The sequence below is a fragment of the Desmodus rotundus genome, chromosome 8 (assembly GCF_022682495.2).
Source record: "Desmodus rotundus isolate HL8 chromosome 8, HLdesRot8A.1, whole genome shotgun sequence".
Taxonomy (NCBI): Eukaryota; Metazoa; Chordata; class Mammalia; order Chiroptera; family Phyllostomidae; genus Desmodus; species Desmodus rotundus.
The window spans coordinates 120799374-120816326 of NC_071394.1; the positions used below are offsets into that span (position 1 = coordinate 120799374).

A 16953-nucleotide genomic window follows, 5' to 3' on the forward strand; every position below is an offset into this window, starting at 1 on the left:
TTCAGGGGATTCTAGTTAGTGATACACACGCTGAAGTATTTAGAGGGAAACACACTGATATCTGCAATTTACTGTGAAATGCATTCTTTTTAAAAAAAGGTTGTATAGTGGGACGTGACAATGAAAATATAGTTAAATATTAACGGAAGGATCTAGGTTTGGGTATAAATATTAACTGTAAAACTTCAACTTTTCTCTGCATTTGGAATTTTCACAGAGGGGCCTTGCTCTCTCCCCACTCTAAATCTTCACACACGCTGTCACTTTTTTCTGGAGTATCCTTCCTTTCTCCTCAGCACACCTGAGAGAACCCTACCTTACTCTTTCAGTCTCATTTAGTTTCCTCTAGGAAGCTGACTCCGCAGTCCGGTAAGCGATTCCCAGCAGCACACTGCGCACTTAAGCCACTTCAGGGTTGTGTTTGTGTGTCAGCGGCTTTGTGCCTTTCCGTCAGCACACTGTGTGTCAATCTGCCTCCTTCATTCAACCAATATGCTTTTTTAAAGTCACTTTTCTGGGTTTTTTATAAAGATTTTATTTACTTATTTTTAGAAAGAGGGAAGAGAAGGAGAATGAGAGGGAGAGAACTATCAATGTGCAGTTGCCTCTCGTGCGCCCCGCACTAAGGACCTGGCCCGCAACCCAGGCATGCACCCGAACGGGAATCGAACCGGTGATCCTTCTGTTCACAGCTCACGCTCAACCCACTGAGTGACACCAGCCAGAGCACAGCTGATATTCTTTGGGCGAGGTCTCTTAACTGTGCAAGTCCTAGCTTTTAAGGTGCTTACAGAGAAGACGCTATCCTGTCCTTAAGAGACACGGTGCCTGCTTGCTCACCAAAACCAGAACCCAAGTTGTTTTAGTCTCTTAGGGCTGCTACGACAAAAGCACGTGCCATAGGCTCGGTGCCTTTTATATGACAGACCTTTAGTTCTCACAGTTCTGGAGTCTGGGAAGTCCAAGACCAAGGCGCTGGCAGATTCTGTGTCTAGAGAGGGCTGACTTCCTGGTTCACAGCCAGTCATGTTCTCACTGTGCCCTCACATGGCCGAAGCAGTGAGAAAGCTCTCTAGTGTCTCTCTTATACGGGCCTGACCCCACTCGTGAGGGCTCCACCCCGTGATTTAATCACGTATCCAAGGCCGCACCTCCTAATGCCATCACACTGAGGATTAGGATTTCACCTGTGACTTGTGGTGGGGAGAGTGGTACACATTCACTCTACAGCACCTGGAGGATATGCTGAAGGTCCTTCACCAAAATTCACACCTTTAATCACAACCAGTGGGTATTTTCATACCTAGACCTCATCTGTAATTGTCTGTCCCAGTCATCTACCACAATCTGTTAACATAGTTCATCGTTAATGTTTATAAAACTAAAGTGGCTACCTCTCATCAATAACAGATCAATTAATAGTGTAAGCTCATAATATATACCTCCTTCACTAAACTTAGGAAAAGTTTCTAGTCACTGGGCTGAGCTGTTGGTACTTGGCTGCCTTGCCACAGCCCAGCTGAATGACGTTTGAAGACATTAAAAGGCACACCATGAATAACCCTCTCTCTAATCTAGTATGCAGCTAGAAGAATTTAAAAAGTTAAAATTCAGGATGCCAGTATTTGGCATTGATAAACATTTAAAAATCATCTTTAATGGCCAAACCATTCAAGAAACAAAAGTCACTAAATTTCAAGTTATATTTGGAAAACACAGCACCTAACAGTTTCAGGAGTAAAAGAAAAAAAAAATTGCTACATATGTGCCACATTGGATGCAATTAATATACCTTTAAAGGGACAGCCTGGGCGATGGAGTCTGTGTGGCTCCAAACAACGAGGAAAGGATTCATGTGCCTATCATCCAAAACTGTAAGAAAGTTTATCTTCCGTTCCTTGGCCTTCGGCTGGCAGTGAGTCATACATACCAGCTTTATACGTGCCAGCCAAATAGTTAATGATCTGTAAACACACACTTACACCAGTAGACAGAGTCCCTGCTTCAACAAACTAATGGGAAAGCCCTTCTATAACATAAAGAACCCTTTGGTGATGGTGTTAAAATTGGTCTCTAAATATTTTATCTAAATTTGTACTTTTATATTAAATTTTCTTAAAGGGGGCATATCTTTAAAACAAATCAAAACATTTCACTAGATCAAATGCTATCACAATAAAGCCACTTTCGCATCCTCATCCGGGGGTTGGGAAACTTTTTCTGCACAGGACTACGTAGTAAATAGTTTAGGCTTTGCAGGTCACATGAGGTGTCTGTCACACACTCATCTTTGTGTTTTGTTTTCCTCCCAACTCTTAAAAAATGTGAATAAACAAACCCCATTCTTAGCTTGCTGGCCACACAAAAACAGTCTCCAAGCCAAACGCTGTCCCAGTGGATGGACCAAAGGAGGAAAGATTTTTTAATCAGATTACAGTGGAATTCTCCACAGCAAATAAATCTGTATTCCAAATTACTTGTCTGAACCTTGTCCAAAGAAGTCACTCTCTGTGAGCCAAGTATAAGATGCAAGAACTTAGCTTCAGTTTTACCATAAAGCAGTAACAGCCATCAAGTCTCACTTCTCAGCTCAAATTTGAAAACCAAATTGATTACAAAAGGAAATCTCCTTAAACAAAGTCACCAAAACAGAGTAGGTGTAAAGGTGTGCTCATAATACAGTTTTATCTCCCCAACAGATTCCTAGTTCAACAACAGGATGTAATGTTCATAAACTTTAAAATGATAATTTGATTAACAGATTAAAAATGAGAAGATTTATATGATATAATTTCTAACAGTAACATTGCCACCATTATTTGAATAAACCTGGACGAAAAGTATTTCCATTTGTTCCCCATCTTCTAAATAGAGGTGGTAAAACAAGACAATCTCTATGTTGATGGATTTAAAGTTTTATGACTGTGCCCTGGCTGGTGTGGTTCAGTGGATTGAGCACTGACTGGCCTGCGAACCAAAGGACTGCTGGTTTGATTCCCAGTCAGGGCACATGCGTGGGTCGCGGGCCAGGTCCCCAGTAGAGGGTGTGCCAGAGGCAACCACATGTTGATGTTTCTCTCCTTTCCCTCCCTTCCCCTCTGTCTAAAAATAAGTAAATAAAATATTTTAAAAGATAAAAGTTCTATGACTATTATCATTCACTTTTTCTTGATCAGTGATACACTAGAAATAAAAGTTCTTTATAAGAAGTCAACAATGCTTTAAAAAGAAGACATAAAAACATTAATCATGTGAAAATGAGCAGTCAAAGCAAAATACTTAAGTGCACAATACATTAATAGCTATCCTTAACACTTCAATGTATGCCACCATTTGAAATGTTTTACAAACATCTTATATAATCCTCATGATAACCATAAAAAGAAAGCATTCAAGCCTGAAAGATTAAACAACTTGCTAAGGAAAGGTCCTGAGCCGAATCCAGCAACGCTCCTAAACACTACAGACACTGCCGTTGTTCCTGGAGCAGCTCTTAGTCTCGGCGGGCTCAAGACAAACAGGGATGACAAAGGTAAAATTAGGCAGTACTCTGCCTTCCTATTCTCCCAGTGTCCTCTCCCGTTGTCCTGGAAGGCTAAAGTACTGTACTCTTCTTGCTTTGCACAGATTTGTGCGACTGATGCCTACAGTCTATGCAGAGCTCTGAGTCACACTTCCACACCTCTACTGAATACATTACGATTCACAGCATCATGATAATCGGAACAGAGGGAATTCTAGCCTGCCATATTCCTTCCTTATCCAACTGAGATACCAACGTTGTACAGTTGACATCCTTGATTTGGCCTTGCATAACGTAAAAGAAACCATTTTATTTTATCTGAAGCTCTGGTAACAAGAGCCATGAGGGGGTCTTCCCTAGAACCACTTTTCAGCTCAGACCTGCATGGCCTCCCAGAGGTTATCTGGATGACCCAGGCAAGGTGGGGGCTTTGGTCTGCTCCCCATCTCACAAAGAGCATCTCCCCGCTAGCCTCAGCTGCGCAGGCTGGGAGCAGCTGTTCTTAACCAGCTGCGGCGGGTGCGCCGGCTGGCTGCAGATAAACATGTAGGCATGGCTGTTGAAGACTACAGCCTGCCAATATGGCAAGGGGTGCCTATACACTGTAAAGTTAGACAAACCCGATTTTGAATCCTAGCTCAGCTGTGTAACCTGGGGCTCAAAATTCTCTTCTGTAAAAGAGTGAGCATGCTACATAATAAAACACCTACCAGAACACCCAACTGACAGGCATAGTACATGTTCACATCCCATGGCTGGTCAAAAACTCACCTTTGAATATCATCATTCAGCAACCACATTACTACAAAAAATAAGAACTTGTCCTTTATCATCTCCCTCACTCTCAGAGACTGACTAGACATGAGCTGAAAACAACTGAGTTTCATTCAATAAACATTTACGAAGGCCAATAAATGCTAATCCAAATGGTTATTAACAGTTGCTACGCTCAAGAAGGTCAAAGTCACAGTAAAGCAGTAATTCCTAATCAACAAAGATGGTATATATTCTACAGTTAAGTTGCCTATAAATTAAGATGGCAATGTTTAACCTACCTAACAGATAGGCAAAGATGAAAGTGAGGAAGTATGCTCAGTATTGGCAATGGTGCTGGAAAACCAGTACTCTGACATGCTGACAGTGGGGATACCAATGGCATAACCTTCTCAGAAGACTGTTGAATAGTATCTAGAAAGGCTTAAAAGATACATACTTTTGATGTAGCAATTCAACTTATAATAGTCTACCAATCAATTAGTATTATGGTATAGCCACTGATGTTATTCAGTCACTGAGAGGGAGAAATCCGTATCTCCTGCCATAAAAAAAATCCCTCTGATACATAAGAGTGAAGAAAAAAAATCTGATTTCAAAGCAGAATGTTGAGTATGAGCCTATTTTGTTTAGAATACGAATATATACATAGAAAAAATGAACACTGATTATCTCTAGATGGTGGGATCATACGTTTTCATTTTTTCTCTCTAGCAAGGAACATGTGATACTTTTATACTTTAAAATAACGAATCCTGACTTTGAGATGAAGATGTTTTAGAAATAGTTTCTTTAGGTCTTTTAATGCCATGAAGTATGCAATAATCTCAATTAGCAGGCCAGGAGATTGTTATTTGCCCACAATCCCTCAGCTGCAAATGGGGGGAAAGGCTGGCTCCCAGACCTGGTAACTCTAGGTAAGAGCTCCACCAATCCTGAGTGGCCGTGGCCTTTTCACCAAGTTTTAACTACTGCATCACGTTCCTTTGTCCACAGCCCACAGTGTTCTCTGCTCCCCACTCTACTTAACAAAATTTTATTCAGATATAAACTTTTTTCTTTAAAAAAAAAAAGATTTTATTTATTTATATTTAGATAGAGGGAAGGAGAGGGAGAAAGAGAGGGAGAGAAACATCAATGTGAGGTTGCCCCTCACGCGCCCCCAACCAGGGACTTGGCTTGCAACCCAGGCATGTGCCCTGACTGGGAATCGAACCAGCAACCCTTTGGTTCGCAGGCCAGCGCTCAATCTAATAAGCCACACCAGCAAGGGCAGATACAACCTTTTCTATAAAATCTTATGTGACCTTTCTACCAATTATTTCATACTGACATATTTGATTTTTACTATTTTGAGTCTTTTCCCACAGGAACTTATAAGCTCCTAGAGGGCAGGGACCGAGTCTTAGACCTGTTTTGCCCATGTGACTCAGCAAAGTATTTTATGCACAGCACGTTCTGATAAATGTTTGATGAATAAATGAATAAAGAGGTAACCTGTGAGGTCTTTCTAACAGCCACTGCCCTGATTTTACAAATAAAATAAGGCCCCACAAGGTTAGTTCATTGGTCACTCATTAATAACAGACAGAGTCCCATGCTGAACTTGGGTCCTTTCTGTTTCCTAACACAAGGCTCTTCTCAGTTTTGCATTTTCAAAGTGCTTTTGCTGACATTCTCTCATGTGGACTTCACAGTAGCGGAATTACCACTCTACCTGGATGGTCTTTAATCCCAGCTTCTCACAAGATTAACAGTTTCAGACTGAACAATCTCATTTTCTTTAGAGTCAGCCCTCACATAGACAACTACCCACTTCCTCAACAAGTTACTTCTCTGAACAGATCTCTAGTTCTATTGTGTACATCTTGAGGTTTCCTACTTGCAATAAATCAAGAATAACAGAAGCTAGTTTTATTCCTGAATGAGGACTGTTTCAAACATACTTCCTGATGATGCTCAGCATTATGTGGGATTTTTTTTGGCTGCACATTATCCTATCCAGTGCCTTCAGGGAAAAACAGAGAGGCTCTAGACGTCTTCCCTGGGTGCAATCAAACAACCCACACCTACAAGAAAATACTTCAGTAATTTAAATCCAATTATGTCTTTAAAACATTTCTTTAAAAAATGTAGTAACTCAAAAGCTTTAGAATTTTAAAAAAATTATAGACAGATCAGACAAGACTTTAGAAATCACTAAATCCAAATATCTTAATTTACAGATGAGAAAGATAAGACTTATGTGATTTACAAAAGGAGCAACTAGTTTTCATAATTCACCTTGGCCTCAAATCAGATATTATACTGATTTCCTGTCTAGAAGCCAGGCACTGTACTGAGACCCAAGTCTCCACAAGTATGTTAGCAGACAATGAATTCAATCAATCTAAATCAATGAGTTTTTTTGCAATGAAATGGATACATCAGAAGAATCAGATAAAATTCCTTAATAACTGCTAAACACCTTCTTATGTTTCTTACAAAGAAAGCTCTCTTTTCCTCTAGGGAGACAGCCCACTGTATAGATTAAGAACACTGACTCTGGGTCCAGGCTGCACAATTTAGAATTCTTGCGTTGCCTCCTTCTGGCTGTGTAACCCCACCACAATTCACTTAACAGTTCTGTGTCCATTTCCTGATGATTACAGGAATAATCAGGGTATGTAAACAATCTTACATGGCTAGTACATGTAATTGTTCCATGAATATTAGTTGTTCTTGTTATTAGTCTTATTTTCCTTAGGGAGTTTTCTTATCAAAACATGGGAAAGTTACCAAGATATGAAGAAAAAGCAGCTATTAAAATATAGTTACAATCACTGTAGTAAAAATTGATTTAATATAAAAGGTAAAGACAAAAAAAAATTGTCCTAAAAGGACAATTTAGGAGTTAAATTCTACTTAAAATACATGCACACGTACACAAAAAAACATGCCCTTAATGTTAAAAACAAACTTTACCGAAGTTCATTCTCAATGGTTAAAAACTAATGTCATAGTGTTTGGGGGTTTCACTAGGAGTCTGGCCTAGGCAGTAAACACAAATGCCACGGCCAGAGTGGGGTCCCTTAATAAGCTGTATCCTAGAATTCCAAAAAATATGTGGGTCTCAGTTTCACTCAAAGACAGCCTTTTAGAAAGTTGTTCAGTAGAGCAGAAGTTACTCAGAAGAGTACACAGCACTCTCCCTTGCAGGAACTAACAGAACAGGATCTTCATAGCTATGTGACCCCTGGGAAACTCACTTAATAGGTCTCTAAAATTCACTACCTCATCCAAAAACCGGGGCTAGTATCTATCTCCCAGGTTTGAGTGGGGGAAGGAGGATGAGGAGGTAACTAAGACTGACATGAAAATGCTAGTCCTGACTCTTTCTTCCCATAGGCAATGGGAGAGGAGGCCAAGGAGCAAGCTAAAGCTGAACTGCAATTTGTGTCTGGGGTACATTAATTAAGCTTTGATCATTATTCCTGTTCTAGGTAGTTTCTGGAAATATAAAACCTTGTTATAGTCTCAGATTTGGTTTATAAATAGTGGCCTCCAGAAATCAACGTAACCCATGAAAGGACTACTAGGGCCAACCACCCTCCTGTCTAGCAGCTTCAAAAGCGTAGCAAAGAGAACCACAATCCCCATTTATGTATTTATTCCCCCAACTAGCATAGACTGAATTCTGCCATAATATGTGATGGTAAAATGTCTTTAAGAAATCTTCAGAGGTATTTTAGGAAATTAATCCTATTTATATAATCAGTATAAAAATCTGTTATTAGCTTCTTCCAAAGCTGAAAAGGACTGATGAAAATCCCAATAGTCATCAAATAAAACATTTTAATTTCAAACTTGTATAACTTGATACTAGATGGAGCTTTATGAACTATTAAGGTCATAAGGAAAGAAATTTAATCTATCCTAAGTATGACGGAATGGAAGGGTTTGAGGCCTCTAAGTACACGCAGTCACATACACTGACCCAATGTCAAAAGCAGGGTTTTTTTTTTAAAGTATGGTTAAAAAAAAGAAAAAGAAAATGAAAAAACAGTACAACTTGAGCAAATTAGAAACATCAAGAAATGAACAAAACTGTCACTTTTGTTTCACTACAAACAGAACCATTTAAGTAATATCTGATACACAGGAGTAACTGCGAGGAACTTATACAATGAAAACAAAATTCGGAAATCTCAACTTTACAACAGCAATATTTGAAAAGAGATCTTATTTAACTTAATTAAAATATTAAACACTTCAATGAGGACACATTGTCTTAAGTCCACTTAAATTTACTGCTCAATAGTAACTTGTTTAATAAATTTCAAACATTTTCCGGAAGTTTTTTGCCTTTGGACCCTGATCTATCCTTGCCCTATAAATATCACTGATGTAGGCGCTAATTCAATTTTTAAAAAGAAAGCGTTGATCAAGTATTTTCTAATCCAGGTAAGTCAAATCCACCATAAAAATTCACTGTGCTGTTATCACTGGACTCTAGTTGATAGGCATTATTATTTCCATAATATCCATTTTAAAGATGAGGAAACTGAGGTTTACAGATGTAAAGGAACTTGCTTAGGATCACCAGGCTAGTGTGCGATGGGGCCATGACTGAACCCAGATTAATTTGCAGAAGGTACTTTCAATCACATTAAAAACAAAGGTAAATACTAATTTTCAACTAGCTCCATGTATCTTTAATAATGTCAAGAATCACATTCTAGGTTGGCAGCAGTTTATGAAAAATAAGTAGTTTGTTTCTTTCTAAACATGCCTATTAAAAGCAGACCCTGTCAAATAGATTTGGCTTGTTTCCTATTCTTAGATGAACATAGCAAAAACAGGCTTGAGATATCAATACTAAAATTTTATATTTTAACCATTATCTTATAAGCCAAACTGCAACAACTCACATTTAAATAGAGAAGAAATATCTCGTGTAAATGACTCAGGAACTAAGTCTGCATAAATGTGAACCTGTGAATTGTTGTCCCATGCTGTCCTCTACCCCACCCTCAAAATCAGTAAAGGAACAATACAAAACTTCCAGAGCAGAAGATATATAGAACGACCAGAAAATTGAGACATTAGACCATTCTCCTTATTACATCCACTTGGCCCAAAGGATTGAACTAGAAAGGTGGTCTACTGTCCTTTATATATTTCAGGATTATAGTGACAGTTAAAAAGGCAACTGCAGCACGAGTCCATTGTACGTAGAAAAGCTGAATCAAATAAGAACATTTATCACGACTACCGGGTCTCATTTCTAGCTTCTCTGTCAATTATACAAAGAGTCAGCTATTAAATATTAATGGAATGCCATTTGCACTGGAGTTCTTGAGAAAGAGCCTCCTGCTACCAATTTTCGTTATGAAAGAAAAACGTCCTTATTTTCTAGGTAAACCCCAAGCCACTGGAATCCCTCGGATGGGCTATCATATTTTGTCCTTGCCAGGGGAGATCGTCAGAGCCTCCCAACATCCAGGGGAGGAGGGAGAGCTCTGGAAAGGGTAGGTCCCAGCAGGTCCCCGGGCCAGTGTCCCGGTTCCCCTTCTCCCCCAGCTGTCAGCGACAGGTCCTGCCGCCGGGCGGGGCGGGGCCAGGGTCCGCAGTCCGCACAAAGCAGGCGATCAGCCTGGCGGACAGGACCCCGGCTGGGTGGGGGCCAAGCGGGACGGGGCGGAGCGAGGCGGGGGTATACTTACCCAGCAGCAGTACGTTCTTCCCCGCGGGGAGCTTGGATCGCGAGCGGGTGGAGACCTCGCTGAGGATGCAGGACCTAGCGGGGAGCAAGGCGCACGCTGAGGCCGGGAGCCAGGGCCGCAGCGCGGGAGGAATGGACACGGCCTCGGCGCGCCTGGGCGGGGGTTGAGGCCCGGTGCCGAGCTCCGGTGGCACAGATCCCGAGGCGTCCGCAGGGCCGGGAGTGCTAGCGGGGACCCAGGGAGGGGTGGGGTCGTTACCAAAGGTTCTGCCCGTCCTCGTCGTCGCCTGCTGCAGCGCCACCGTTGCCCGATGTTAGCTCGTTGGCCAAGGAGCCGCCCGTGTAAGTCGAGGCTAATCCCGGCGGAGAAGAGCCGTAGGAACTGACTCGCCCCACAGCCGCCATTTTGGTCGGGAATCACAACACTCCCCGCAAAGCTGAATGAGCGAGGCGGTGGCTGCGGCGGCAGCGGCGGCGGCGGCAGCGGCGGGAACCCGGATATGGAGCTCCAGGCGCTCGGGAGCGAGGCGGGGCCTGTGGGGGCGGAGCCCCGGGCCCTGCAGGGACCGGTGGAGCGTGAGAGCACGGACTGCGCGTGCGCTACAGGCTGGCGTGCGCCGAGAGGATGCGCGTGCGCGTGGGGCCGGGTAGGCTGATACGCTGCAACTTCGGCTCCGCTGAGTTCCGCGTGTTGAACCGCCTCTCACCGCCCCACCCGCAAACCAGGGCTGCAGCAGGGCGGATTGGGGTGTGTTAGGTGGACAGTGCCCACTCCCAATCTGCGGTCGCGTCCACAAATCCCGTAGTCGGCGTGCGTGGAATTCCTGCGCTGTCATTGCCGTTCCGCCACCATTCAAGCTGAGCGCTGGTCCCGCGCCTCGGGATTTCCGGATGGAAATGGGCCGCTCTGCTGCTAAAGAGGCCGTTGTGGCAACGTTCCTCAAACCTTTGTCCCCTATTAGAAGCAGGTTTCCCCAGCTCCTAGCAGCTGCGAGACAAAAGAATGTTGACAGGGCTTGTTGTAACGGTCAGGATTTTTGTATGAGAAGCTCCGTATGAGATTCGAAAAGCCCTACTAGGTGAGTCATTCATCTATCCCGTCAACAGACGTTTATTCAACCCTTAAAATGATAGGCGCAGTTGGTATCGAGAACCCGCAGTTGGTATTTTAAAATAGCTCTAAAATAATCCCCTATCAGAACTTTTACTGGTTAAATATATTTGAATGTCTGAGCCCCATGTCCAGAAAAAGTTGTCGTTTTCAAGGCTCTAACTACACCTTGTAAGAGCAGTTGCTTATAATAGTCTGGTCTTTGTATGTCATCACCGTCAACTCGTATTTGAAGATCACTTGATAATATATGACCTCGTCAGTGCTGTTAGGCTAGTAAGAAAATCCATAGCTAAATACTGTGCTTGGTATACATTAATATTGCAGTTAGAAGCTAAAAGGCTTTGGAAGCTAGCAAATCTGTTGCTGGCTTTGTCACCTTAGACAATTTCCTTAACCTCACTGAGTCTCAGTTTCCTTAGCTGTACAATGGGGATAAAAGGACCTAGAATTATTGTGAAGATTAAATGGGATGATTCATGTAAATAGCTTAGAACAGTAACTGCTTTTAAGTGCTTCATACATGTTTATTATCAATGACTGATGTTTTGCTTTACCTTTTCAACCATTAATATCTGACCAACCCCTGGAATTGATGGTCCTAATGAACTCCTACAACTAAAACTCTTTTTTTTTTTTTTTTGTATGATCAGGAAAGGAAACAGAACCCCGTCTTGGGAGCCCAGGTTTTCTATGGTGACAAGCAGGATGGGGACTCCCAGGGGAATCTGGGATTTAAGTTACTGCTGCACAGGAGATCTGTATACAGCACTTGGCCCCTCAGAGTCAATTCACAATCTGTACAGTTGATCACCCCTTCTGGACATCCTTCAGGTGGCTTTCAGGGCACCATGTTCTCTTGGAGTTTTTTCCCTGCCTTACTAGCTGCTCCTTCTCAGTCTCCTTCACCATTTCCTCATTTTCCTGACCAATTAAGGTTAAAGGACTCTAGAGCTCAGTCTTTGTTCTTCCTCTTTATGTACACTTACTACCTTGGTGATCTCATCTAGTCATATTTCTTTAAACTCTGTATGATAAAACTCCCAAATGTATTTATATTTCCTTTTTATTAAATTTGTTGGGGTGACACTAGTTAACAAAATTATAAGGTTCCAGGTGTACAATTCTACAACACATCATCTGTACACTGTATTGTGTGTTCACCACCCTAAGTCAAGTCTCCATCAAAAGTCCCAAATTTGTCTCTCTAGCCCAGAGCTCCACCTGGAACTCCAGATGAGTATATCCAACTGCTTATTCCACATCTCCACTTGCATGTCTAATAGCATGCTCCAAATTGAACTTATGGTCTTTTCCTGCAAAAGCTCCTTTACTTACTGCCTTTTCCACGAGGTAGCAACTCTTTGTTGCCTGAGTCTTTCTTGGCTTCTCTATTTCTCTCCCACCCCACATAGAATCCATTTGGAATCCTGTAGCTTCTACCTTCAAAATATATACAATTCAACTTATGCATCCACTGATTCCACCTTGGTCTGAGCTATCATCTCTTGCCTATATTACTCTAAAAGCCTCATCAACATGGCATCGTGAAGAATCTTAAAAAAAAATTATAAGCCAGATCATGTAACTCCTCTACTCAAAACCTACAGTGGCTCCTCTTTTTTTTTTTTTTTTTAAGATTTTATTTATTTATTTTTAGAGAGATGGGAAGGGAGGGAGAAAGAGAGGGGGAGAAACATCAATGTGTGGTTGCCTCTCGCACACACCCTACTGGGGACCTGGCCTGCAACCCAGGCATATGCCCTGACTGGGAACCAGAACTGGTGGCCTTTCAGTTCTCAGGCCAGCACTCAATCCACTGAGCCACACCAGCCAGGGCAGTAGCTCCTTATTTTAATCAGAGTAAAAGGCAAAGTACCTTTTTACAATGGCTGATAAGGCTGTACACATCTGGACTGATTTCCTTTCCAATCTTTTCTGCTCCACACTCTCCCTCAATTTCTCCCAACCAGCAACATTGATTACGTTCTACTGTTGTTCTTTAAATACATTGTGTTTCTCTTTGCTCTAGCTGTTCCCTGTGCCTTGAAAGAAGTCAGGAGCTGTCCATGCTAATATCTTTCCCCAGATGTCCAGTTGGCTAACTCTCCTCCTGCAACATCTTTGCTCAGTTCTCAGCTGCTTCATGAGGTTACCCTGACAACCCATTTAACCCTGCAATTTGAACCTTCATCCCTGGAATTCCAGATTCTGCAGATCTTGCTTGCCTTTTTGTTTTCCATAATATTTATTGTCTTCTAACATATTGTAAAATGTACTTATTATTGCCTTCTGTTATAATATAGAATTTACTTATTTATTAGAACTTGAGCTCTGTGAGGGCTTCACCAATATACCCCAAGCACTTTGTGCCTGGAACATAGCAGTAATGTGTTGTTGAAGGTATGAATGAATGAACTCATTCACTCCTTGTCACCAGGGTTCTAAAATTTCATTATGATAATGATAAGAATGGTGATGATGCCTATGTTTGTGTGTGTGTGTTTTAAGAGAAGTGGGTACAAACTTCTTCAACACCTGAAAGTGGGAGCTCTCATTTACGATATTTTAACCTTTTTTTGATATGAACCCCTCTGAAATATATTAAACATTCTCTTGCTACTTTAACAGGTTATGTGAGTATAGATTTACTTTTAATTGGAGGCTCTGGGCTTCCTAAGGTTCATCAATAATAGTACCTTGCTGTCATAAAGGAGTGCTTAGATCCTACTGGGATGCCCAGGGGTGTACCCCAGATGTCTTTTTCAGTTTTGTTTCTGATTCAGCTGAGCCTCAGGGCCTGGATGTGGGAAATGGAACAGTAGCCAGAAGAGAGGCAGCTCCTCCTCTCTGCAGCTTTCTATCTGCAGGGAGATTCACATCTTTCTTCCCTCTTGGCCAACCCTCATCCTCTGCTTACTCATCAGCTTACTGAAAGCCACAGTTGAGTATTTCTTTATCTCAAGAAAAGTGATCATTTGGCAGGCACAGGAGCTTTGCAGAAAACTGGTTTGAGAGGGGAAGGTTTGCAGGGCCAAGATGGGGGATACAGACTACCTCCTCTTTCTGTTGGGGATATCTCCCTCTGTGTTTGAGAACTGGAACAAGGCAGCCATCTCTGGAGCTTCTTTCTGTTGTACCAGCTCCCACAGGCTGCCTCCAGCAGATTTTCAGATAAGACTTCACCCGCTGTGCCAAATGCTGGCAGTGACAGTTGATATAAATGCCAGCTGAAATGCCAAAACCAAACGATAAGGAAATAAGCAAGGAGATGAGTGGACCCTTAAAATTTGACACTATGAGCAACTCAAACAATAAAATAGTGTCAGAAAGAATTTCAGAAGTTAAATAGTTCTCTCCCCGACACAGTATATAAAAATTTTTTGGTAACATTCCTGACATTTGAGACAAAACTGTAATGTTAGAATTGGCAGAGTCCTTGCTTCCACCCTTTCCCAAGCAGGAGATGCAGGGATCCAACTAGAGGGAAAACAGACTCCCAGTGTGGCTTCTTTTTGCTTTCCTTTTAGTCATGTTTATCTTATTCTAAGTATCTCCTCAGAATGAATGACCTGACACTATGCTGTACCCCTGAAATTAATACAAAACCATATTGAATGTAAATTGTCATTTAAATTCTTTTTTAAAAGAATGAATGAAATAATGGGTATCTAATTGATTTTCAGTGACCAGTCCCTTTAATTACAGACCTAACCGCCTACTCCTCACCTAGGATTTTTACCAAGTATTCTTACAGAACATCATATCTTAGACCAAAAAAGAGATGAGGAACTACCTGACATATGAAGATAGCAACAGACTTCCTTGGTGTTTTTTTTCCCCTTCATAGGAAACAGTAGAAAGAAAATCTCTATGTGTAGGTTCAAAATGAAATTCACCCCCTTCTTCTTAAAAAATCAGTGCCTGTGTGTGTATATGCGTGTATGCATATACATGTATGTGCATGTACATGTATATGCATACTTTCTAGTTAAATTTTACAGAGAAAAAAACTTTATTTGCTCAAATATACATCGTTGAAAAACAATCTATTTTTCATTGTTTTGGATAAGATAGAATTAGAATTGTCTCTTTATTTCAGACTGAGCCCCTTACCACACTATAAATAATTCATTCCTGGAATATATGTGATGAAAGAAAGGGGAACAAGCTGTAAATCAATTTACATTTGCAGTAGCTTGAGGAGACCACCAGTGAAATGCACAGGGAAAACAAAGAGACTGTCTTTTAGGCTAGAACAATATTTATTCTTCATTGAAGTATTTAAATTATCTACTTACACATTTTAAAATCCAGTATAGATAGAATTTTTAGAATGTCACCATTGTTTTAACCTGGTTTTTTTTTTTTTTTTTACCACTGAAAAGAAGAAAGAAAAAGGTTCACTGGTTAATGTGTTGTTAGCTGGGTATTTATTACACATATGTTTGGAGGCTCTCATTTCCTTGTAATCAAATACTCTGAAGTTCAAGTCCATTACCTTTTTAAAAAAAAAATTGTAATTTTAATGCAGCTTACTTCTTAGATTTCCAGTGTTACACTCTGCTGCCCTCCTTACTTCCTAAAGGAAAAGATGCCTAATAACTGATTTTATGGATTGAGGTATGCCAACACTCGGTCATAAAAGTCATTCAGTTGTTCTGCTTTGGCAGCCCTATGTGAGGCAAAGTGGGAAAAATCCCTCATATTTTTAGAAATGTGCTGTCTTTTGTAGCTGCAGGTGATTGCATATTTATAATAATGTAGTCTACTTTTAGTCTAGAGGGAATTGTAGTTTCTGATTGCTTTTACTAAAAGTAAGCCTACCTGCACCAACAAAAACATTATGTATGTATTTATTTCCCACATAAGAAAGAGTACAAGTGAGCTGCCTGGCAGGAAATTCCTTATAAGCAAAACAAATCATCTCTTTTACACCATATAAAATAAAAGAGTTGTTTATTTGAAGGCGTTTAAGGAGATTCTAATGATCTTAAACTTCTTACTACTAGGAAACATAACGTAGAGTTGCCTCGTAATGTACAAGTAAAATTGAGAAGCAGAACATCCTTTCTGATCCTTCCTCAGTAAATCCCAGGATTGCTTTGAGGCTTATGCTGTATTTCAGTTCACCCTTGGATAAATGAGAAAAGCCAGAAAACGTACTAGAATTTTTGCCCTGATATATTTTTGCTTTGATACACTGGCTCTGGTCTAAGAAGCATAGCGGCTATATGATCTCATGGTTTTAAAATTTGTTTTAAATGGCAGCACTATTATATTGAGCCTGACATGTGAGACTCTCCACACTATCAAACCTAAGTATTAAACAATGTAAATGATAAATTAAGTGATGTAGACAGCTCATTTGCATCATTTCGATGAAATAACATGTTTGCATTCAGTGTTTGGAGTGAGGTACCTGGCGTGATGGGTCCAGGCTCCAGAATCACACCAACTGAGTTCAAATCTAGACTCTACCACTTACTAACTATGTGACCTTGGCATTATTTAAATTCTGGAGCCTGAGTGCTCTCAATTCTACTAGAGTTGTACAGAATAAACAAGCAAGTGGTGGGGCCTAGGTCAAAGGGGGTAGAATTTCTGCAAGCATACATGACTGAGAATAGAAATTAGCTCCTGAAGCATTTTGTGTTACTAGTGTTATTTTTGCCTGTTTTTTCACGTGGAATATTTCAAACGTACATTACAAGAGAGGGTTGTTATAATAAACCCCACATACCCACCACTCAGTTTCAGTTAACAGCACGTGGTCAATCTTATTTTAGTTTGATTCCCACCCTCTCCCTCCATCTCTGAATTATCTTAAAGCAAGTCCAA

At 41.0% G+C, this 16953-nt stretch overlaps 1 protein-coding gene and 1 long non-coding RNA gene across 3 annotated transcripts in view; one reads left to right on the forward strand and one right to left on the reverse strand.

The window, feature by feature from the left end:
* The window catches only part of DYNC1LI1 (dynein cytoplasmic 1 light intermediate chain 1), a 28529-nt gene extending 18004 nt beyond the window's left edge, over positions 1-10525 (reverse strand). The window contains exons 1-2 of the mRNA XM_024565802.4: positions 10261-10525; positions 10003-10076 (exon numbers count right to left, since the gene is read on the reverse strand). Coding sequence (XP_024421570.2) covers positions 10003-10076; positions 10261-10406 — 220 coding nt within the window. The 5' untranslated portion in view covers positions 10407-10525. The remainder of the gene's footprint in view (positions 1-10002; positions 10077-10260) is intronic.
* Positions 10526-10632: 107 nt separating this feature from the next.
* Positions 10633-16953, forward strand: part of LOC128781506 (uncharacterized) — a 32836-nt gene continuing 26515 nt past the window's right edge. For both annotated transcript variants that reach the window (XR_008427485.1, XR_008427484.1), the window contains exon 1: positions 10633-11080. This is a non-coding gene — a long non-coding RNA (uncharacterized lncRNA). The remainder of the gene's footprint in view (positions 11081-16953) is intronic.